The 23,925-nt window shown below is 45.1% G+C and overlaps 1 protein-coding gene across 4 annotated transcripts in view; it reads right to left on the reverse strand.

The window, feature by feature from the left end:
* ELP2 (elongator acetyltransferase complex subunit 2) overlaps nt 1-21,264 on the reverse strand; it is a 121,473-nt gene extending 100,209 nt beyond the window's left edge. For 2 of the 4 annotated variants that reach the window (XM_073332469.1, XM_073332467.1), the window contains exons 1-5: nt 21,036-21,264; nt 18,448-18,526; nt 11,499-11,569; nt 8,124-8,280; nt 5,829-5,906 (exon numbers count right to left, since the gene is read on the reverse strand). In XM_073332469.1, the coding sequence (XP_073188570.1) occupies nt 5,829-5,906; nt 8,124-8,280; nt 11,499-11,569; nt 18,448-18,526; nt 21,036-21,167 (517 nt within the window). In that variant the 5' untranslated portion in view covers nt 21,168-21,264. Of the gene's footprint in view, nt 1-5,828; nt 5,907-6,045; nt 6,140-8,123; nt 8,281-11,498; nt 11,570-18,447; nt 18,527-21,035 lie in introns of those variants that run through there. The other 2 variants (XM_073332468.1, XM_073332470.1) reach the window with 2 other exon arrangements.
* Between the last annotated feature and the right edge of the window lie 2,661 nt (nt 21,265-23,925).

Raw genomic sequence — 23,925 nt, forward strand, 5'->3', positions numbered from 1 at the left:
CATTCTTCTCTTCTGCAGGCTAAACAATCCCAGCTCCCTCAACCTCTCCTCATAACTCATGTGTTCTAGACCCCTAATCATTTTTGTTGCCCTTCGCTGGACTCTCTCCAATTTATCCACATCCTTCTTGTAGTGTGGGGCCCAAAACTGGACACAGTACTCCAGATGAGGCCTCACCAATGTCGAAGAGAGGGGAACGATCACGTCCCTCGATCTGCTCGCTATGCCCCTACTTATACATCCCAAAATGCCATTGGCCTTCTTGGCAACAAGGGCACGCTGCTGACTCATATCCAGCTTCTCGTCCACTGTCACCCCTAGGTCCTTTTCCGCAGAACTGCTGCCTAGCCATTCGGTCCCTAGTCTGTAGCGGTGCATTGGATTCTTCCATCCTAAGTGCAGGACCCTGCACTTATCCTTATTGAACCTCATCAGATTTCTTTTGGCCCAATCCTCCAATTTGTCTAGGTCCTTCTGTATCCTATCCCACCCCTCCAGCGTATCTACCACTCCTCCCAGTTTAGTATCAGCCGCAAATTTGCTGAGAGTGCAATCCACACCATCCTCCAGATTATTTATGAAGATATTGAACAAAACCGGCCCCAGGACCGACCCTTGGGGCACTCCACTTGATACCGGCTGCCAACTAGACATGGAGCCATTGATCACTACCCTTTGAGCCCGACAATCTAGCCAGCTTTCTACCCACCTTATAGTGCATTCATCCAGCCCATACTTCCTTAACTTGCTGACAAGAATACTGTGGGAGACCGTGTCAAAAGCTTTGCTAAAGTCAAGAAACAACTTGGACCAAACAAGGAACCGAATCAAGAACATTATTTAAAAGAACTAATTGAAATCTATCAAAACTAAGGCAGCATCACCTTTGGGAATGCAATGTGCTGACAAATCCAGGTTAGAGGAACCAGTGAGCTTCCCGGTCCATCTGCTACTGCAGTTGAAAGTAACTGAGGCAGTCAGGGGCCAGCCTACGCATGACCAAGACATTATACGCCAGGACAACCCCCCAAGTCCTGACTGAGATATGCCCTCAGCCACACAGGTCCTCTCCACACCTTCAAGGTATGATTACAACTATGCATTCTGGGCAAGATCTGACAGATATCCCCACAGTGGGCCCTTATAATTCAGGTGCTGCCAATTACTTTAAAGATGACATTATAGCTCGAGCCCTACGAACACCGATATAGGCAAACTGCACCCTTCACCTCATTAATACAAAGAAGTGTTCCTCCTGTCCTCAGGCCCAGTGGTGAAAGAGACCACATCTTTGGAAGCCATCATCGAAGGACACAGAGAGAGGCTGCATTTGGCAAGATATCTTCCCCACTGATTCTTGATATAATGTTGTTGGCTCTCCACAATCCTCACACCCTATCATGGGAATAACAATAAAAAAAATCAGCTTCCCCTCTGAATTCTGCCAATGTGTCTGCCTGCAGATGGCTAGCAACAAGTCTTCAGACCTGGGCAGACCAACCCAGCATGGACGTTTGAGAACATGGACACCTGCCTCCACGCCGGAACTACAACTGCCCCACAAATCTGCAGCCTGGGGTGAAGGCTCCGTATAGTCAAATCCATGCACTATTCAAGCCTGAATTGGCTATCCTGTGCATATACCTCCAAGGAAACCTGGTCAAGGGCTTATGAGCCGATCTCCTACTGGGACTCTGATCCCGTGGACTAATGGTCCTTGAACCAAGTGGAGATCAGGAACCAATATTCCTTACCTTTAATACTTGAACAGTTAGACTGCATTAGATCTGCTCGGCTATTTACTAAACTAGTATGTATTTGGGCAGGGGATGAATGGAAAACTGCATTCTGTACCCACTACAGTGACTTTGAGCATTTAGCGATGCCGTTTGAACTGAAGAATGCCCTGCAACCTCCCAGTATTTTGTTAAAGACAACATATTGGTCCAAGGTGTCTTAGAAATATCTATCTCAATGAGATACTCATCTCCTCAGGAAATCCCAAGAAGCACACTCACCACGTTAGAGCCGACCTAAAAGAAAAGTCAACACAGTCTTATGCAAAATTGGAAAAATGCGTTTTCGATCAACCCTCCATGGAGTTCCTACGGTTTATTCTATCCCCAGAAGGTATCAGGAAGGATCAAAAAAAGGTGGAGACCATTTGCAATTGGCCAAGGCCTCAGTAAACCTGCTTCTTAGGCTTCACTATTGGTGTTTCATCACAGACTTTTCAGAGCAATTAGCACCTGTGACCACCCTCATTTATAAAAATACCAGATTTATTTGGTCCTCCAAAACCCCAGCAAGCATTCAAATAACAAACTCATCTTCACCATTGCTCCTGTCCTGGTACACCCAGACCCCACACAAGCCTTTATCATGGAAGCTGATGCATCCAACATGACAATCAGGGCAGTGCTCTGTCACACATATAATCTCAAAGAGTCATTACATCTGTATACCTACTTGTTCTGGAAACTCACCACCAATGAGCAAAATTATGAGATCTTGGACAAGGAACTCCTGGCAATCTAAGCCACTTTTGAGGAGTGGCATCACTACCCCCAAGGAATGCAACATCTAGTACAGGTCTATACGGACCTCATAAACCTTGAATATCTACACAAAACCAGAGTACTGAACCAGAGGCAACTCAGATGACTTGTATTCTTCTCCCACTTCAACTTCACCATCACCTACCGCCCAGGGGCCAAAAATGGTAAGGTCAATGAACTATTCCAAAAGGGGGAATTATTATGTAGCCCCAGAAATACCTAGCCAGAAGCTGCCTTCCATTCTCAAGCCTCATAATTTACTGAATGCTGCCATTCACCAAGATCTAAGCCTAATCCATTCGGCTTCAAGGAAAGTGATCTTTCCCAAAGAGCTAAGGACAAGGGACATCATGACACGTGGGGTGGGATAATATATGTGACTGGACACACATCCCTCTAGAGCTTCCCACAACAGAGGTGACACATTTGGGACACCAACACTCCCCTAGCAGGGTATTTCAGTTACCTTATAACTTATCACTAACCCTCCTGTTTCTTCTGGTAATGCCGAACACAAGCTGTGATACAGGCTTAAGTCAAGTCCTGTGACTTGTATGCAAGTATCAACATACCAGGGTACAAACTCTTGAGCATTCTCCTGCCCAGGCCCTGGGTAGTCATCACCCTGGATTTTATTGTGCAACTCCCTGAGTCCAGTGGCCACACGGTAATCACAACTGTTGTGGACCAATTTACCAAGATGACACATTTCATCCTCTACATTCACCTACCTTTCTCCAAAGAAACAGCTCAGCTCCTAGCGAAATATATCGTCTACCTCCAGGGGCTCTTAGACTAGGTTATTTCAGATCGAGTCCCACAGTTCATATCACATTCCCAGCACAAGGCCCTCCAGCTACTTGGAGCCCACACTTACATCTCTTTAGTGTACCACCCATAGACAGATAGCCAATCAGAGAGGGTAAACCAAACATTAGTACACTACCCACAATGCTTTGTCAATTATCACCAGAGCTACAGGTCCACACTACTGTCCTATGCGGAATTTGGATATACAACATGTTTTCACCCTTGGATCCACCCACCATTACCTACAGCTTCCCCAAACCCAACAGTCACTGACTGGATTCAACAGATTCACCAGGTCCAAGAAGTGGTAAGAGGCTACTTTGAGGAAGCAAAGAAAGCCCACAGTGATATCGGACTGTCAGTAGCCAACTTTTTCAGTATGCCAAGAGGTGCAGCTTTCCACAGAACAACTCTGCGCAGACAGGCCATCCTACAAACTCCATCACCAGTTCCTCAGGCCATACCAAATCAGTTAACAAATCAACACAGTTACCTTCAAACTTTGCCTGTCTAGATCCCTCGAGTTACACCCTGTCTTCCACGTGTCGCTCCTGAAACCCTACATGGAGATCCATTCTCCCTAAACCTAACCTCCTCCCTCACCAGTACATGTCCCGGACTACAGAGAGTATGTAGTCCATGAAGTGCTTGACTGCAAGACAAATTGGAGCAAACTATGGTATCTCATTGACTGGAAAGACTATGGCCCTCAAAAATGGTCCTGGGAACCACCTGACCTCCATGCACCTCACCTTTCATAAAAACACCTTGGTCCAGCAATGCCATATGTGCACCCCAAAAGGGGGTGCGATGTGAGGTTCTGCAGGGATAGGACTGGAACCCAGGTCTGCGGGATGGCTAATGCCTCCATGCTGTTACCTGGCAGCTATAGTAGGGTGTCATGCATTACCACACAAATCCTGTGGAGATAAATACCACAGGAAGTACCACCTCGGAAGGCCAGGCTGACAGTTTCCCTCATGGCTAGACCATGCGCTGTATTTCAGCCCAGGAGGAGTTCCAGGAAGCATCTGTGCAACAAAACGGATCCCTGCCAGACGTAGCAATAGAAAATGCATCTCAGGTTGCTCCAACTCCTGACTCCCAACTCTGGCTCTGATCCCTGGCTTGTGTGACTCCTGACTCTGTCTTGTCTCCTGACTTCAGTTCTGACCCTTGGCTTGACTCCTGTCTCCAACCATTAAGCCTGATTCCTGGTTCTACTTGCTAGGCCAGACCACCCATGTCTTGCTCATAACATATTCCGCCCCCAATATCACTGGGCATACAACTATGCACGGGGAAAAACCTACTCCACAAACACTAAGCTCCATCCAGCCTCCTCCCATTCACAAGATCTTGGGATAGACAAACTCATAAAGGACCCACCAAGAGACTCAGCCAGCAGAGGCAGAGTCAAGCAGCTGCAGCAGGGACCATCAGACACGAAGGATGTTGTCAGTGCTACTTCCTACACCTGCTTCCCACAATTTTTACTCTGGACACTCTCTCTTTTACATTAATTTGGCAGTTTAATTCAATTCCCTCCCTCCCACCCTCTTCATCTTACTGCACCCCACACTCATATAGCTCTGCTCTTGTCCCACTTCTCCCTTACGCTATCCCCTTGCCCGCCTCATCTTCCTTTCTGATTGCCTTACCCCACTTCCTGCAACATCCCTTATCCCTTCCTATGTTTGTTTAGCTATTCTAATCACAACAAAACCCACCCCCCAAAATAATCATGAACTCACATGATATTTGCAGACAATCACACTGTTCACTGTTTGTGTTATATCTCTGCCACACAATCTTTTTCTGTCTTGTCTACTTAGATTGTAAACTTTGAGGCCAAGATTGTCTGAGACTCTGTATACAGTGCCTAGCACAATGGGACTCCTAGAAGCTACTATAACACAAATATCAGATAATAGTTAATAATAATAATAGAACATGACACAAAGTATTGGGTGATGTTCTATGGCCTGTGTTAGGCAGGAGGTTAAATGATTTAAATGGTCATTTTGGTCTTTAAAAAAAAAATTATGAAATTTATACAATTGCTTCAGGGTGCTACAGGTACTGTTCCTCCCTTCCAAAGGAGCTTAACTCCATCCTACCATTGCTGGGGTGCTTATATCTTGACCTAACTTTATGAATCTATAACTGACTTCTGCCTCAGATTGCAACTAAATTGACATATAATACATGCTCTATCAAGACTGTTTTGGAAGCACTACAACTAAGCAACTTTGTTCTTACTACTAACGTCCAAATTAAATCTATTCAGACGTGAAGCTCAGGGTGGTTTCTTTTTAATTTAGATATGATTATTCATATATTATGTGTATCCGAAATTAGCTAAATGAAAACACTGTTTTTCAAGGCACATCAACCACTGTTTTAAAAAATCCGTCATTTCTCCAGGACTAAGCGTTCAGGATATGTGGCTGTACTTACCATCACTGCCAGGTAAGAAGGATAAGCTGACATCCATAACAAATCCATTTCCAAATTCTAGGGTCTGAAGGCAGTTAGCTGAAAATTGAGAGTAAAGAATGCTGAACTCACTCTACCAAATTAATGTTGTAGGGGGAGACGGCAGCACACTTATGTTTTGGTTGGTTAACACTTTCCATTACAAAAAAAATCATGCACCCCACTTTGAAGCTGTTACCTCCATTGGTTGCAGGAAACATTTGATCTTTGGCAGGGGACCTCCATGGAATCAGGGAGGTGCCTTTTGCTGGCCCCAGTAAAATCCATTGAGATCTGAATTATAAGCTATTAAAAGTTATTTCCCACAGCATCTTATATTGTACAGTTTAATTTTAGCAGCACAACAACAGCAATGCATGTTCTAAATCCCTCTCTGGATGGGCCCCATCACTGCAGCATGCATTCACTGCACTGGGGCAGAAATTTAGCCCATCTTCTACCAGAGCAGCTGCAGAGGCAGGAGGACGAGAGAGATGAGCCACAGTTCCCCACCACCACCCTACAGACCCAGCAGTGGTCCAAATGGCTCAGCACCCTAAACTAAAGGCAACACTAAGGGAAGAGCTCCCCCATATATCAGGGGCAGGATTAGGAACAGATGCTCAGCCCTGCTGCTGCTAGAGTGTGGCAATGCGGGGAAAGACATGTAGAGAATTTAGAATGTTTGCGCAGGAAGATGGGGGGGTTGTTTTCTGGGGTGGGGAGTTCTGCTTAGGCAGTTCCCTGCTCATTTAGTCTAGGGAAGAAGTTATTTCTCTGAGGTGGTCAGGTTAAAGGGAGATCTCTTTGGATGAGAAATAGTGGTGCAGGTTGCCTGGGGTGGATGTACATGGGGCATGGAGAAGGTGACTAGTTTGAGAAAACTAGAAACCACCACCAAATAACCATCAAGTTTTGTACCTCAACATTTTGCTTGTATGTTATCTATTATTATTTGATTAGCTTGTCTATTAAGACTAAGTTCTTAGGGCAGAGATTGACTTTTTGTTCTGTGTGCACACAATGCTTATTACAATGGGGCCCTGATCTCCGATTGGGACCTCTAGGCTCTACATTACAAAACAAAAACCCACAACTGGGAATCAGGAAATTACAAGTTCTAGACTCACTCTTCTACCGATTGCCGCTAACAATTCTGTACCCTTCACAATCATTATTATTAAGCAAGGTGTCACTGAAAGGCTACATAAGCTGGGAATAGAAGATAGATCTCTAATATGGAAAACCAAAATCTCAGACATTTAGCTACACTAGTCTGCTACGCTGTCTGTAAAATCAGGCTACTCTTCCTAAGGTAAGCAACCCATCATTCCCAATGCAGAGGAGAGAGCAGCCAACCAATCAAGCAGCTCAATGCAGACCTTGTCTTCGAGCTGGCCCAGAATGCTACCTTCCTCCTTCTGAAGGCTTGGGAGGACAGAACAAACACCTAGCTTTCCCTGTGCCTCCTGGTCATTCTCTGCTGTGTCCAAGGAGATCCTGCACCTGAGGCCTTCTGGTCCATGTGGCCCCAGCTGCAGTATGGAGAAGCAGAAAGGTGCTTCTTGCTCCCCTCAGGCATTGCCTAGGTGCAAGATATCCCCCGTTGGTAAGAAGCAGTTCATGAAGAGATGACTCCTAGAATCCCTGGTTAAAAGGAGCCCAGGAATCTCTGTTTGTTTGAGTGGGGAATGGGGGGTTGCTTGTTTTGTTTCAAGTCAGGAAAATTGCTTTTACCTCATTTTTCTTTTGAGGCTTGAAAAGAATCCCCAAAGCCCTGCCACAAGCAGAGATCCTTGGTCTGCCCCCTGCATGGACTCAAAGGCAAAGAACACTGGAGAACCGCAAAAAAGGTGCAGTCCTAGCCCCTGCATGCTGCCAAAATTATTAGTGTGCCTTCATACAACAAGGAAAAGTGGATGCCAAACACTTCACACTGCAGGATATGAGAAAGGTGTTTTTTCTAACTGCCATCCTTGCAAATTCAGCCTAGACCCAGGGTGGATTCTATTTTACATCAATGCCAATAGTTCTGCAGAGCAAATAAGATCTTCAGTTACAACAGTGCAATCCCCTGGCTTTCAATGAATTTGTAGAGGTCTGACTGAATGACTGTTCTGAAGAAACAGAATCCAGCTGACACCCAGTCTTTAGCAGAGATTATTCAGAGACTTTAGTGTAATAGAGGCACTTGAACATGTATACATTCATCCATTTTTACAGCTGGTCTTTCAGCCATCCCGTCGTGTCTACAGTATTAACAGTAAGGAAAGTTACCTTCTGAACCTCGTTTGGACCAGATTCTGACAGTAGAGTCAGAAGCGGCAGAAGCTATTAGAAGATTTAACTCTGTTTTTGACTCATCTGTCTGGTAGACAGCATCCACAGCACAAACAGCTTCTGTATGGCCTTCAAGATGAATGCATTTCACAAGCTGAACATGACAGAAAGTTACATAAGATTAAACAAAGAATAAAGATAAAACATTTAACAGAAAACATGAAACTTTCAGGCATGTAGACATTTAAATTCTTGGAAATGTTTAGAAGAGCACCGTAACAGTTAAATATGAAAACTAACAACTTATATGGGCTAGCTTGCCGAGGTAAGTACATTCAGCCTTGAAAAAAATGACAGAGGTAACTTGATTACAGTATATGTTTATGTATTTCTTAAAAGGAAATTTTACAGCTTACAGATGTCATAATTAAGGCAACAATTTAGTCACAGGTATTTTTAGTAAAAGCCATGGACAGGTCACGGGCAATAAACAAAAATTCATGGGCCATGACCTGTCCATGACTTTTTCTAAAAATACCTGTGACTAAATCGGGGGGGGGGTGTCACCTACACTGGCCCCTGAGAAGTCACAGTGGTCACTGAAAGTCATGGAATCTGTGACTTCTGCGACCTCTGTGACAGACACAGAGCCCTTGTCATAACGAGATCATTAGAAAAAGCTATTTAATGATAACTGCAGAACTTATCAAGGAAGTTTCTTTTCCAAAAGGCTTATAAGAATGTGGAGTACATTACTGAAGGAGACTTGGAACAATGAGTATAGCTGAGGGCATATCTACACTACCGCTTAAGTCAATCTAACTTACGTCACTCAAGGGTTCTGAAAAAGCTCCCACACACACCCCCCCAAGCAACGCAAGTTTCGCACTGTCCACACTAGCACTGTGTTGGTGAGAAACACTCTCCCACCAACATAGCTTCCGCTTCTCGCTGAGGTGGAGTAATTATGCCGACTGGAGAGTGCTCTCCCGTAGGCATAGTGCATCTTCACCGGATGCACAGCATCAGTGCAGCTGCATTGATGTAGCACTGCAGTGTAGACTTGCCCTGAGTGCGTATTTAGTGTCCAACAACTTCTTAATACAGGCTTGCTGTAATTTTCTGCAATTCAAACTGTTTCCCCCCAAAAAAAATTTAAAAGCCATAAAGAATTTATGAAATTAAACACAAACATACCATGACTGATACATTTCATAATCACATGATACCCACGGACCGAAAAAAAAAAGCTTGCAATCCTGTAACTAGTTAGGCCTAGCATTTGTTATCCACCCACAGAAACACCTGGCACCTTATCTTAATCTAGCCTATTACACAGTTTCATGAAAACCAATTCAAACATATTAAAAATGCTTGATTGACAGTGGTCTGGCTAAACATAGTGTAGGTCTTTTGAAAATTGACTAAGTTCTGAATTCAATTATTACACCTTCTATAACTTAGTCCCACTGTTTTCCACCACTGTGATGCAAACAACCCCGACAACCTCCTTGACACACGTACTTTGGGACAGAAATCTCTAAATGCTAGAAGATCAGGAACACACACTGGCTTAAGGTCCATCAGTCACATTTCAGCCTCTCCTTCATGTTCGGAGCTCAACCATTTACATTTGTATTTGTGATCAGTCACGTTATTTAAGTAAGAGAAAGGTTCTATAACATCTCTGTCTTTTTGGATTATTATTATTACTTCATCCTTCTATGGTTCTCATTTCAGGTTTTGGTTAATTAGCTAAACTGAGACTTCCACCGAGAATGGAAAAGTCTGCAATCTGTCAAACTCCTTCAAAACCTTCCTTCAATTGCTTTTGTAAATTTAGTGCCTCTCTGTACTCTTGTGCAAAATACATGCTACATTTTGATCATAGCCCTCCTCATACTGGATGCAAATTTCTTTTTTCAAATCCTCTTTTTTCAACCAAGTGGGAGACTGATTCTGACTGAAATCAAATTTTTGAATTTCCATAATCCACTTCAGGACTGTGTTAGGTATAGCTTCGTATTCAACAAGGTTTAAACCCTTGCAGCCTTCAAACCATCTTTTCCACACTCCTCACAATTTGTCTATTCCTCTGGTAATAAAAGTCCCATTAAATAAATGCTGTATTCCAGTTGTGGATTCACTAGATCCAACTAGAGAAGAGTGAAGAGAGATACAGGAATGCTGTGCCAGACAAACAGAACTACACCTCTACCCCGATACAACGCGGTCCTCGGGAGCCAAAAAAAATCCTACCATGTTCAAGGTGAAACTGCGTTGTATTGAACTTGCTATTGAGGGCCAGGTAGGGCAGGCTGTGCCTCCCCAAACAGCCTGGTCCTGCCCCCGATCCAACCCCCACCTACTTCCCACTCCCTGACTGACCCCTCAGAACTCCCGACCCATCCAACCCCCCCCGCTCCCTGTCCCCTGACTGCCCCCCGGAGACCCTCTGCCCCTTATCCAACCCCCGTGCCCCGCCGCCTTAACACGCCACTCAGAGCAGCATGTCAGAGCCAGACATGCTGTTGCCATAGGTGCTGACTCTGGGACTGGAGCACCCACAGAGAAAAATTGGTGAGTGCAGAGCACCAACCGGCATTTCCCTGCCCTGCGTCCCCCGCCCCAGCTCAGCTCCACTCAGCCTCCTCCACGAGCGCACCGCCACTCCGCTTCTCCCCCCTCTCTCCCAGGCTTGCCGCAAATCAGCTGTTTGGCACAGCGAGCCTGGGAGGGAGGGGGGAGAAGCGGAGTGGCGGTGCACTGGGGGGAGGAGGCGGAGTGGAGGTGAGCTGCGGCGGGGAGTGGTTCCTCTGTGCCCTTCCCCCCTTCCTCCCCCCCCGTTACTTGCTTGCACAAGCCTGGGGAGGGAGGGGGAGGAGAGGGGAAATGCTTTACCGCGTTATATCCAAATTCGTGTTATATCGGATCATGTTATATCGGGGTAGAGGTGAATAGAAAAATAGGTCTCACACTAAGAGTGATGAGATTATGGGAAAGAAGTATACTACATGATGTTAGAGAGTGAAGCAGGGAGAGATAAAAGTCTTTGAAACAATCTAGATAAGTCTATGAATTTTTTTTTAATGAATCACTAAAAGAATTGCAGCAGAGATATTTAGGAATAGGATTAAATGTAATCATGTGACAGAGGATAACAACATTATGCTGATGCGAGATTTCAGAGAGAGACTTGGAAGAGGCATATAAGAGTTTCAGTAATCTAGGTGAGATGAAAAGGCATTATAAAGAGTTCAGAAATGCAGACAGAACTAATTTAATCTACTAAATATTTCATGGGTACTGTGCTTGAAAATAAAAATTGATGAAGTGATAGTTCAAAAAGACAATACGAATATTTCTGCTTACCTCGTTATTCTGTGTTTCCCATACAATGAGCTGTTTATCAGATCCTCCAGAAATTAATTCCGTCTCAGCAGCTAAAAAAATATTTTTTAATTATGTGAACAACTACTTTTAATGGCTAATATAAAATAAGAATTATTTCACGGAACAAACAAAGCTACTCGATGTGTATTACAGAAAATAAAATTTCCCTAACAACATAAGAGTTTCGATAGCTATGAATGCTAAGCGCTGTTCAAGACTAGGCAGACCATTGAACATATTTGTAAAGAAAAAAAATCCCACAAACGTTAATGCTTGTGAAGTTTTATATGAATACGGTCAAGGGCATGCCAATTTTAAAATTCACTCAAGTAACTTAAGTGTGTCTTAATTAAGTTTTTTTGGTTTGGAATAGAGCTGTCTATTAATCACAGTAAACTCATGCGATTAACTCAAAAAAATTAATCGTGATTAATCACAGTGTTAATCACACTGTTAATAGAATACCATTTGAAATGTATTAAATAATTTTTAATGTTTTTCTACATTTTCAAATATATTGATTTTAATTACAACACAAAATACAAAGTGTACAGTGCTCAGTTTATATTATTTTATTACAAATATTTGCACTGTAAAAATGACAAAAGAAAATAGTATTTTTCAATTCAGCTCATCCAATACCGTAAGGCAATCTCTTTATCGTGAAAGTAAAACTTACAAAGTAGATTTTTTTTTTGTTACATACCACCACTCAATAACCAAACAATGTAAAACTTTACAGCCTAGAAGTCCACTCAGTCATACTTCTTGTTCAGCCAATCGCTAAGACAAACAAGTTTGTTTACATTTACGAAGAGAACGCAGCCGGCTTCTTATTTACTGTACAGTGTCACCTGAAAGTGAGAACAGGCATTCGTATGGCACTTTTGTAGCCGGCATTGTAAGGTATTTATGTGCTAGATATGCTAAACATTCGTATGCCCCTTCATGCTTCGGCGACCATCCCAGAGGACATGCTTCCATGCTAATGACGCTCGTTAAAAAAAATAATGCTCTAATTAAATTTGTGACTGAACTTCTGGAGGAGAATAGTATGTCTCCTGCTCTGTTTTACCCACATTCTGCCATATATTTCATGTTATAGCTGTCTCCAATGATGGCCCAGCACATGTTGTTTGTTTTAAGAATACTTTCACTGCAGATTTGACAAAATGCAAAGAAGGTACCAATGTGAGATTTCTAAAGATGGCTACAGCACTCGACCCAAAGTTTAAGAATCTGAAGTGCCTTCCAAAATCTGAGAGGGACGAGGTGTGGAGCATGCTTTCAGAAGTCTTAGAAGAACAACACTTCAATGTGGAAACTACAAGAATCCGAATTACCAAAAAAGAAAATCAACCTTCTCCTGGTGGCATCTGACTCAGATAATGAAAATGAACATGAGTCAGTTTGCACTGCTTTGGATTGTTATTGAGCAGAACCCATCATCAGCATGGACGCATGTCCTTTTGGAATGCTGGCTGAAGCATGAACGGACATATGAATCTGTAACACATCTAGCATGTAAATATCTTGCAAAGCTGGCTACAACAGTGCCACATGAACACCTGTTCTCACTTTCACATGACACTGTAAACAAGAAGTGGGCAGCATTATCTCCTGAAAATATAAACAAACTTTTTGAGTGACTAACTGAACAAGACATAGGAATGAGTGAGCTTTTAGGCTCAAAAGTTTTACATTGTTTTATTTTTGAATGCAGTTATTTTTTGTACATAATTCGACATTTGTAAGTTCAGCTTTCATGATAAAAGACATTGTATTACAGTATTTGTATGACATAAATTGACAAATACTATTTCTTTTGGTTTTTATAGCACAAATATTTGTAATCAAAAATAAATATGATGTGAACACTGTACACTTTGTATTCTGTGTTGTAATTGAAATCAACGTTTGAAAATGTACAAAACATGCAAAAAAATATTTAAATAGTATTCTATTATTTTTAACAGTGTGAATAATCGTGCTATTAATCACGATTAATTTTTTTTAATCATGCAATTAAGCACAATTTTTTTTTAAATTGCTCGACAGCCCTAGTTTGGAGTCTTTTTATTTTTATTTTTTTTAGTACACCGATTTATACAAATCATAGAACTGTAGGGCTAGAAGCAACGTCAAGAAGTCATCAAGTCCAGCCCTATGCATTGTGGCAGGACCAAGTAAACCTATGCCATCCCTAACGGTATTTGTCCAACTTGTTTTTAAAAGCTTCCAATGATGGGGACTCCATGATCACCCCTGGAAGCCTATTCCATAGCTTAACTACCCTTATAGTTCGAAAGTTTTTCTTACTATCTAACCTAAATCTCCCTTGCTGCAGATTAATCCCATTACTTCTTATCTTGCCTTCAATGGACATGGAGAGCAACTGATCACTGTTCTCTTTATAACAGCCCTTAACATATTGGAAGACAGTTGTCAGGTCACCCCTCAGTCTTCTTTTCTCAAAACTAAACATGCCCAGTTTTTTCAACCTTTCCTCATACGTCAGGTTTTTTGTTGCTCTACTCTGGACTCTTCCCAATTTCACCACATTGTTCCTAAATTGTGGTGCCTAGAACTGGACACAGTATTCAAGAGGGGACCCCACCAGTGCCAAGTAGAGCAGGACAATTACCTCCTGTGTCTTACATGCAACACTCCTATTAATCATATTCAATCATATTCAACCAGAATCATATTAGCCTGTTTTGCAGCTGCATCACATTGACGACTCATATTCAATTTGTGGTCCACTATTTCCCCCATGTCCTTTTCAGCAGTACTACCTACAAAGTTATTCCCTATTTTGTAGCATTTGATTTTTCCTGCTTAAGTGAAATACTTTGCTCTTGTATTTATTGAATTTCAGTCTTGTTGAATTCAGACCAATTCTCCAATTTGTCAAGGTCATTTTGAATTTTAAACCTATTCTCCAAAATGTTTGTAACCCAGCCAGCTTGGTGTCATCTGCAAATTTTATAAGCATACTCTCTACTCCATTATCCAAGTCATTAATGAAAATATTGACTAGCAATATTGAACCAAGGACTGACTCTGTGCAACCCCCCTAGATACGCTCTCCCAATGTTACAGCAAACCATTAATAACTACTCTTTGAGTACGGTCTTTCAATCAGCTGTGCACCCACCTTATAGTAAATTCACCTAGACCACATTTTCCCAGTTTGCTTATGAGAATGTCACATGGAACTGTGTCAAAAACAGTACTGAAAATCAAGGTATATCATGTCTACTGATCCCGCCTATCCACTTGTTCGGTAATCCTATCAAAGAAAGAAATTTAAGTTGGTTTGGCATGATTTGTTCTTTACAAAACCATGCTGACTATTTCTTATAACCTGATTATCCTCCAGGTGCTTACAAATTGATAAAAATTTGCTCCAGTATTATTCCAGGTATTGAAGTCAGACTAACAGATCTATAATTCCCTGGGTCAGTCTTGTTACCCTTTTTAAATAAAGATACCATGTTTGCCCTTCACCAGTCTTCCAGGACCTCTCCAATCCTCAGGAGTTTTCAAAGATAACTGTTAATGGCTCCGAGGATTGCTTCACTTAGTTCCTTAAGTACCCTAGGACGTATCAAGAACGGCCATATAGGGTCAGAACAACGGTCCAACTAGTTCAGCATCCTGTCCTCCAACAGTGGCCAATGCCAGGTACTTCAGATGGAATGAAAAGACAGGCAATCACTGAGTGATCCATCCTGTCATCCACTCCCAGCTTCTGGCAATCAGAGGCTAAGGACACCCTGAGCATGGGGTTGCATCCCCAACTATCTTGGCTAATAGCCATTTATGGACCTATCCTCCACGAACTTATCTAATCCTTTTAAAGAAACCATTATATTTTAGCCTTCACAACATCCCCTGGCAATGAGTTCCACAGATTGACTGTGAACTGTGGGAAGTACTTCCTTTTGTTTGTTTTAAATCTGCTGCCTATTAATTTCATTGGGTGACCCCTGGTTTTTGTGTTATGTGAAATAGTAAACAACACTTCTATATTCACTTTGTCCACAACATTCACAATTTTATAGACCTGTATCAGATATACATACCCCTTAGTTTTCTCTTTTCCAAGCTGAAAAGTCACATTCTTTTTAATCTCTCCTCATACAGAAGCTGTTCCATATCCCTAGTCATTTTGTTGACTCTCTTTTTCTAATTCTATCTGTTTTGAGATGGGGTGAGCAGAACTGTATTCAGTGTTTAAGATGTGGAAGTACCAAGGATTTATAGAGTAGCATTATATTTTCTATCTTATTATCTTTCCCTTTCCTAATGATTCCTAACATTTTTAGCTTTTTTGACGGTTGCTGCACATTGAGCAGATATTTTCAGAGAGTTATTCTTCAGTCCAAGATCTCTTTCTTGAGTAGTAACAGCTAATTTACACGCCATCATTTTGTATGTATAGTTGGGATTATGTTTTCCATTGTGCATTACGTTGCATCAATACTGAATTTCATCTGCCATTTTGTTGCCCAGTCATCCAGTTTTGTGAGATCCCTTGTGTGACTCTTTGCAGTCTGCTTTGGACTTTATCTGAATAATTTTGTATTGTCTGCAAATTTTGCCACCTCGCTATTTAAACCTTTTTACAGATCATTCATGAGTACGTTGAATGGCACTGGTCCCACTACAGATCCTTGGAGGATATCACTATTTACCTGTCTCCATTCAGAAAACTGACCATTTATTCCTAGCCTTTGTTTCCAGACTTTTAACCAGTTACTGATGCATGAGAGGACTGTCCCTTTTATTCCATGATTGCATACTTTGTTTAAAATGCCTGTCAAATGCTTTCTAAAAGTCCAAGTATGATGTATCAGTGGCCCCCAAACTGTGGGGCAATCCCCCGTAGGGAGGCGCAGAGGAATGTTCAGGGGAGCGCACGGCACGGTCCAGACAGGAGGTGGGGAAGGAGCACCACCAAACCCCGCTCCACTCCCAGCCACAGCTCCACTCTGCCCTCGTTCCCTCTCCGCCCTCTAGCACCAGCCCCTCATCCATCTCCAGTTCTACTTTCAGCCTAAGATCCTCTACTGAGCCAACTGTACAGCAATGGAGGGGGGGCACAGACAAATTCCAATACTGGTAAGGGGGGTCATGACAGGAAAAGTTTGGTCACCACTGTGCTATATCCCCTGGATCACTCTTGTCCACGTTTGTTCTCCCTCAAAAGAATTCTAATAGATTGAAGAGGCATGATTTCCCTATAAAAAGGCATGTTGACTCTTCCCCAAAAATCTTCATCTATGTGTCTGATAATTTTTTTCTTTATTACAGGTTCAACCCATTTGCCTGGTACCAAAGTTAGAGTTACTAGTCTGTAATTGCTAGGATCGCCTCCAGAGCTTTTTTTAAAAATTGGTGTCACATTAGCTATCCTCCAGTCAGCTAGTATAGAAACTGATTTAAATGATAGGTTACGTAACACAGTTAGCAGCTCTACAATTTCATATTTGAGTTCCCTCAGATCTCTTAGGTGAATATCCTCTGGTTTGGTAACTTACTCCTCTTTAATTTAGCAATTTGTTCAGAAACCTCCTCTAATGACTACGGCTGCGAGTTTGTCATGGAGGTCACGGAAGTAACGGATTCCATAACTTTCTGTGACCTCCGTGACTTCTACAGCAGTCAGTGCAGCTGGCCCTCGGGCCACCTGAGCAGTTCAGGCAGCCCTTGCGCCAGCCACAGTGGCCGCTGCTAGGGCAGTTCGGGCCACCGCCCACCCCCACTCCCCCCCAGCAGCAGACATTTGGGTCAGGGGCTCAGGGGTTGGAGCATGGCAGGGGGTGAGGGCTCTGGGAAGCACTTACCTTGGTGGGAGCGCCCCAAAAACCGCGACATCCTTCAGCTCATAGGGAGAGGTGCAGCCAGGGGGCTCGGTGCACTGCCTTCACCTTCAGGCACCGCCCCCATAGCTCCCATTGGCTGCAGTTCCCAGCCAATGGGAGCTGTGAAGCCAGCGCTCAGGGTGGGAGGCAGAGCATAGAGCTGCGTGGCCACTTCCAGAGAACACCCCCTCCCCCAGCACCAGCAGAGTCCCGGGCCACGCGCCGCTGCTCGCCTACCCCCCAAGCACACAAACAACTACTTAATTCAAATTTTTAAATTGATGAGATTGCAAGTTGACAGCATCCAGGATTCAACAGTCCTCAGATGAGCGCATGAAAAATAAGAATCCTGTTCTAGCACAGAACAAAAGTGGGTATTTGCAGACACAGCTTGCTTAGTTCTTACAGCAGAGGTGAGCAAACTATAGCCCGCGAGACCGTCCTGTCCGGCCCCTGGCCCATCCCCTGCTGTTCTCCCTCCCCTGCAGCCTCAGCTCACTGCGTCACCGGCACAACGCTCTGGGCGACGAGCTCTTGCCGGGCAGCACAGCTGCAGAGCCGCGGCCTGACCCGGTGCTCTGTGCTGCGCAGTGGCATGGCTGGCTCTAGCTGGGCAGCGCGGCTGCCTGTCCTGGTGCTCTGGGCGGCGCGGCTGTAGGGCCACCAGTGCTCCAGGCAGCACAGTAAGGGGGTAGGGAGCGGAGGGGATTGGATAGAGGGCAGGGAGTTCAAGATGGTGGTCAAGGGTGTGGATAGGGGTCGGGGCGGTCACAGAGCAGGGAACAGGGGGGTTGAATGGAGACAGGAGACCGGGGGGGTTGGATGGGGTGGCGGGGGGCAGTCAGGGGCAGGGGTTCTGGGGGCAGTTAGGGGACAGGGAGGGATGAATGGGGCCATCAGGGGGTGCGAAGCAGGAAAGGTCGGATAGGGGGCCAGGGCCGGGGCTGGGCCATGCCTTGGTGTTTGGGGAGGCACAGCCTCCCCTAACCAGCCCTCCATACGATTTCGGAAACCCGATGTGGCCCTAAGGCCAAAAAGTTTGCCCACCCCTGACTTACAGCCATCTTGGTTGTGAATCCACTGCACACAATTAACTCTACCAGTGTGACCATTCAGTGTAGCAACTACTCTTCTTTTCTGAGAAAAGAAAGAAAATGTTTAGTTGCCCAACTGTTTTTGAGGAAATTTATGTTTTATAAAAATGAGGACAGGTGAGCCACACTGCCAAAGCTTTAAGAAGGGTCATTTATCTAACAACTTCCTGATGTCCTGGAGAGCTTGCTCAAGAAGGAACAATTTACAGAAAAAAAGATCAAACACCTTCTTGATGTTAGCGTTTTAATGGGAGGCGGGTCCTTCAACCACTCAGGGCAGCCATGCGGCTGGCAGCCCAGAAGCAAAGCAGAGAACAGGAAGCTGAAGGGAGATGCACAATGATGCCCAGCCAGAGGGAGGCTGAGCAAAGAAAAACTGCTCTCTGTCTTAATTTGCTGCTTATGGTGTACTACACGACCTGAGCATACTCAATAACATCTGCTGAAGCCACAGCCCTTCACCCTGCCTTTACTTGGCATCAGATTCTGCAGACTGCTTTTTACAGGGGGTTAAAAAGAGGCAAAGGGGGCAAACAGAAGGAGGGGGGTGAGCAGGAGACGGAAACTGACTGGCCAGGGGTGTTCAAGCAGATCGAGGCAGGGACAGGATATGGGCTGAAGGACAAAACCAGGGATGGGGGATAGGAGCTGTGGTTAAGCCCAGAGGTGAAGTGCTGCCAGAGGGTAGCAGGGGGCAAAACCCTAGCACAGGCAGGGGTAGAGAGGGTAACAGTTACCCCAGTGGACTGAGACACCAGTGTTTGCAAAAATAGGGTGCGGGGGCAAAGGGGCTTTTTAATTTGGTCAGAGGGGCTTTTTCATTTCCCCTCTCACAAGACAGCAGATCTCAGCATGGGCTTCCCGCTGGATTCTTAAAGGCACAGGCATCCCAATGCCTAGTCACCGCAGCTCCTCTCTGTCTGATGTGACTTACTGAGGTGCTGCAGGAGATTTGATTCAGTGAAATATTTTACATATATCCCTTCACAAACAAAGAATCCCTTATGACTTTATAAAAGTGCACAAAGTATCTTAGGTTTCAGAGTAGCAACCAAGTTAGTCTGTATCCGCAAAAGAAAAGGAGGACTTGTGGCACCTTAGAGACGAACAAATTTATTTAAGCATAAGCTTCCGTGAGCTACAGCTCACCCACGAAAGCTTATACTCAAATAAATGTGTTCGTCTCTAAGGTGCCACAAGTACTCCTTTTCTTTTTTAAGGAATCTTAGCAGTTCACAAACTTGTCTTATTTGCTGCTGGGATTCCCTGAATTACTCTTAGCACTTCATCATTTGTTATTGTGCAGATGTGTCACTGTGCTATTTAATTTATATGTTAATAACAAATACTCATTGAAAGTATGTATAAGTAGTTATAGTTATAGTTTTAGCACAGACATCTGTGTTTCTAGTATTGCATTTGCTATGTTGTGTTTGCACAGTAAATGCAGCTGCAAAATAAATGACGTTTAAATGCCCTCAGTCAATTAAGAAGTAATTGATACACACATACCCCAGGCAGGGTTCTTTGGAAGCTGAAGACTTTATGCTTCCATCCCACACCACTGTCAAGTTTCAGCAAATTAGGACAAATTAGCAAATAAGAACAACTTTACATATCAGTAACTGATACTGATTACAATTTACTTCTGCTGTTACAGTATCAGAGTAGGTCAGATAGCAGTTTAATATCAGTAATGGCTACTGGTAGCAAATTTAAGACAGAGAGCAGTTTTCACACTACACCCGCTGCCCTCGGGGGCAGTCGCTGAGGGCAGCCCAAGGACGTCCTGCCCCTGGGGGCCAGGCCCATCTGCACGGCCAGAGAGCTGGCCTGGTTATAACATGGGTTTCCATGCAGGGTAAGTGCTGCGCGAGCCCATGGACTCGGTTCCCCGCTACGCACACAGCTGAGGAGGCTCGCGGCCAGCGCCCGCAGCAGAAGGGCCGCCGGGAGCTGATAGCCAAGTCGCTGTGGGGCGGGGCTGCAATGGGGAGGCCCAGCACGGCGCGTGCCCACCGGTGGGGGCTGAGCAGCCGGGTGCCTAGCCCGGCCAGGCTGCGAGGCGGCAGCTGAGGCACGGGCAGTGGAACTCCCGAGGCCAGCGGGCCCAGCAGCAGCGCTACCTGGGGGACAGACGAGGCAGCTGTCCCGCCCCCAGGAGGGCCTGAGCCCTGAGCGGGGGGGCGGGGCCTGAGCCCTGAGCGGGGGGGCGGGGCCTCAACCAGAAGAGGGCGGGGCCATTAAACCCCTGGCCCTTTAACTCCAGAGTTACAAGCCCCGGGGCTGCAGCGGCTGGGAGCCCCGGGCCTTTTAAACCACCGCGGGAACTACAGCTGTGGAGGCAGCCGGGAGCCCCAGCACTCGAGCGGCGATTTAAAGTGCCCGGCCCTTTAAATTACCCACGGGTCCACGGGGGGCTCCCGACCACCGCCGCTACCCCGGGGCTCCAGCAGCGGGACTCCGGCCCCTACCGGGCACCCCAGGCCCTTTAAATCGCCAGCCTACGGAAGCCGGTCCGGTCTACCTTCACCTCTGCCCGCCCCCCTCACCTCGGGGTCGTAGAGCGCCACAGAGCGGCAGGTGCCGAAGGCCAGGAGCCCGCCCCGCCCCCACGACACGGCCCCGCCGCCAGCCCGATTCGCGCAACAGGCAACGTGACCGATTCCCAGCGGCGCCGCCATTTCCCTCGCGCGCCGCCGCCTTTGACCTCACGCAGCGTCCGTCGTGCGACGCCGCGCGAGGCGGGTACGGCGTCCGGGAGGCACCGCCGGCGGGGCCACCCCGAGAGGGCGGGGCTGTGACCGGGAGCCAGGCTCTGAGGTCCCTCAGCCTCACTCTCACCCACGAGTCACAGGCCCCTCCCTCGCCGTACGCAGTTGCGTAAGGCACCACGTGGTGCCCTGCCCCGCCTCTTCCCCGTGGCCCCAGACCCTGCTCTGCCCTTAACTCCGCCCGGACCCCAGGAGAGCAGCCGCGCACCCGGACCTGGCAGCCCGGGCAGAAGCCTGGGCTCTCGGGCAGCCGCCGCCGCCGCCGAGTCCGTTGACGCCAAGCACGTGCTCAGCGTGGCGATCGTACCCCGGGTCGGCGGCCGCTTCCGGGCGGTGACGAAACGGCGTCGCTCGCTCCGCCCCCGCTTCTCCGCCTCCGAGACCCGCCGCTGGTGCTCGCTGGGCCGCTGGCCTCCCCCGGCTTGCGGGCGTCGCGGCTGCGGGACCGGGTGGCCTGGGGGAGACGCCGCTCGGAGCCCGCCCCGCGCGTGGGGAAGGTGTCTGTTCGAGTCGTGTTCAATACCCCGCCTCACTTGGTCGCCCTGGTCTGTCCTGGACACGTGGCAGTGGATGTGTCGCCCTAATTTTCTTACATATGTATTAAGATTTTCAAAAGGAACCAAGTCCCAGGAACATTAAATCAGAGTTGTCTCATCGTGGACCTGTCGGTGGAATAGAAAAATTTTTATGGATTAAAAATGGAGTGACAGATCTGCTTCGGGGTCCCAAAGATGTTGATCACACAGTGTTTTGTACACCTTGTAAATGTGTACTTTTAACTACACACACACACAAAAATGTTAAAAGCTGTTCACGTTGCATAGTCAAGTACTCAGAAGTTAGAAAATGTCAGAATTAATCATAGACTATCAGGGTTGGAAGGGACCTCAGGAGGTCATCTAGTCCAACCCCCTGCAGGGCCAATCCCCAATTTTTGCCCCAGATCCCTAAATGGCCCTCTCAAGGATTAAACTCACAACCCTGGGTTTAGCAGGCCAATGCTCAAACCACTGAGCTATCTGTTGCTGCTGCAGTCTTAGTTCTGCCCTTTTGTGCATATGCATTGTGATACAATCTTTAATTAAATTGCCACATTTTTATCCTTGGGACCTCTGCCTCATTCAGTGCACAGGATAAAAGGTACTTGGTGAATGAGGGAGCTATTCAGTATTTTTATTTATCATCATTCAGTGTGTTGCTTCTATGCCTAATGTGCTGTACACAAACCAAACCCAGCCCAGAATCATTCATTTTCTTTTCTAGGGTACCCATCACCATAGTGCCTCACAAAAATAAATGAATGTCTTCACAAGACCCATGTGAAGGGTGAGTGGTATTACTATGCCCATTTTATAGATAGGGAACTGAAGAACAGAGCAATTAAGGCCAAAATTCACCTATGTCCATTAATTTTGAGTGCCTCACTACCTAGGTCCCCAACTTGAAAAATCTAGGATGCCATTTTTCAGAGTTGCTGAGCACCCACAGCTCCTGTTGACATCAAATACAGTTGTAAGTCCTCAATGCTTCTGAAGATTAGATTCTAGAAGTAGGAAACCTGTTGGTTTCAATAGGATCCTCAAAACAAGACAAAACTCCTATTGATTTTAGTAGAGTCACAATTTCGGTCTAGGAGTCCCAAGTGTGGTACTCAGAAAATAAGGAACATAATTATGAACATTTTGGTGTCAGTGACTTACAGACTCCTTATCTAAAGCTGGGTAACACAGCCAAGAATAGAACTCAGTTCTCTTGGGTCACAATCATGTTAACCACAAGAACATCTTTTCCCTTTCTTCCAGGTTTGGGATATGGCCCTGTGGTCATTTCCATGATTGGGGAAATTCCACATCTCTAGCACAATAATAATCTCTTGCAGAAACTTCTACCCTCTGAACCCACCCCTGTAGGATTTACCACAGAAGGGGATGATCCAGGGTGAGGAATTATTCCCTGTGAGAATGTTTATAGACTGTATCTACATGATCTTTGATGGGAAAACACTGTTTTCTTTTACCAGCCACATTTACTTACCCTACATTTTTAAAAAATGTAACTTGCCACAATAATTTCACTCTACAGTATATTCCACAAACACAATGAAATCATTTTGTAAGATAAGAAAGCAGACATCAAACACAAGTTTTTACACTACATCTAAAATACTTAGATTAAACATTTTAAATTGAAAGTTGAATAGTGCTTGTGAAAGGTGCTGGATTTAATTTAATAAATATTAATCGCATCTCTGTTCGATATTTATTGAAAGGACTAAATTGTAAATATTTTACAAATGGCTTTCACTGCCAAATGCATAGATGTGCCTCACATAATAGAGAATGTATTTCTGAATAATTTTACCAAACAGAAATTGCTGTGTCAAAATTTAAATGTCCAAACAATGAATGTAATTTGCTTGCTGAAAGACACACTAGAAAATCTCCTCGAATCCTTTTGTTAAACAGGGAAGTCTCATGCAATCATGACCTAGAAAATTGCTGGAAAAAGTAGAAGGGGATGAAACAGCTTGTCACATAATCAAACTGATTAGAGTTTCTGCTTCAAAAACATAATGCAGAAACAGATGTGGTAGCAGTCATGCATTCCAGAGCACATAAAAGTGTGGAAAGAGGTATTTTTCCATTGCAAAAAGACAACACTCAGAAGT

The sequence above is a fragment of the Lepidochelys kempii genome, chromosome 2 (assembly GCF_965140285.1).
Source record: "Lepidochelys kempii isolate rLepKem1 chromosome 2, rLepKem1.hap1, whole genome shotgun sequence".
Taxonomy (NCBI): domain Eukaryota; kingdom Metazoa; phylum Chordata; order Testudines; family Cheloniidae; genus Lepidochelys; species Lepidochelys kempii.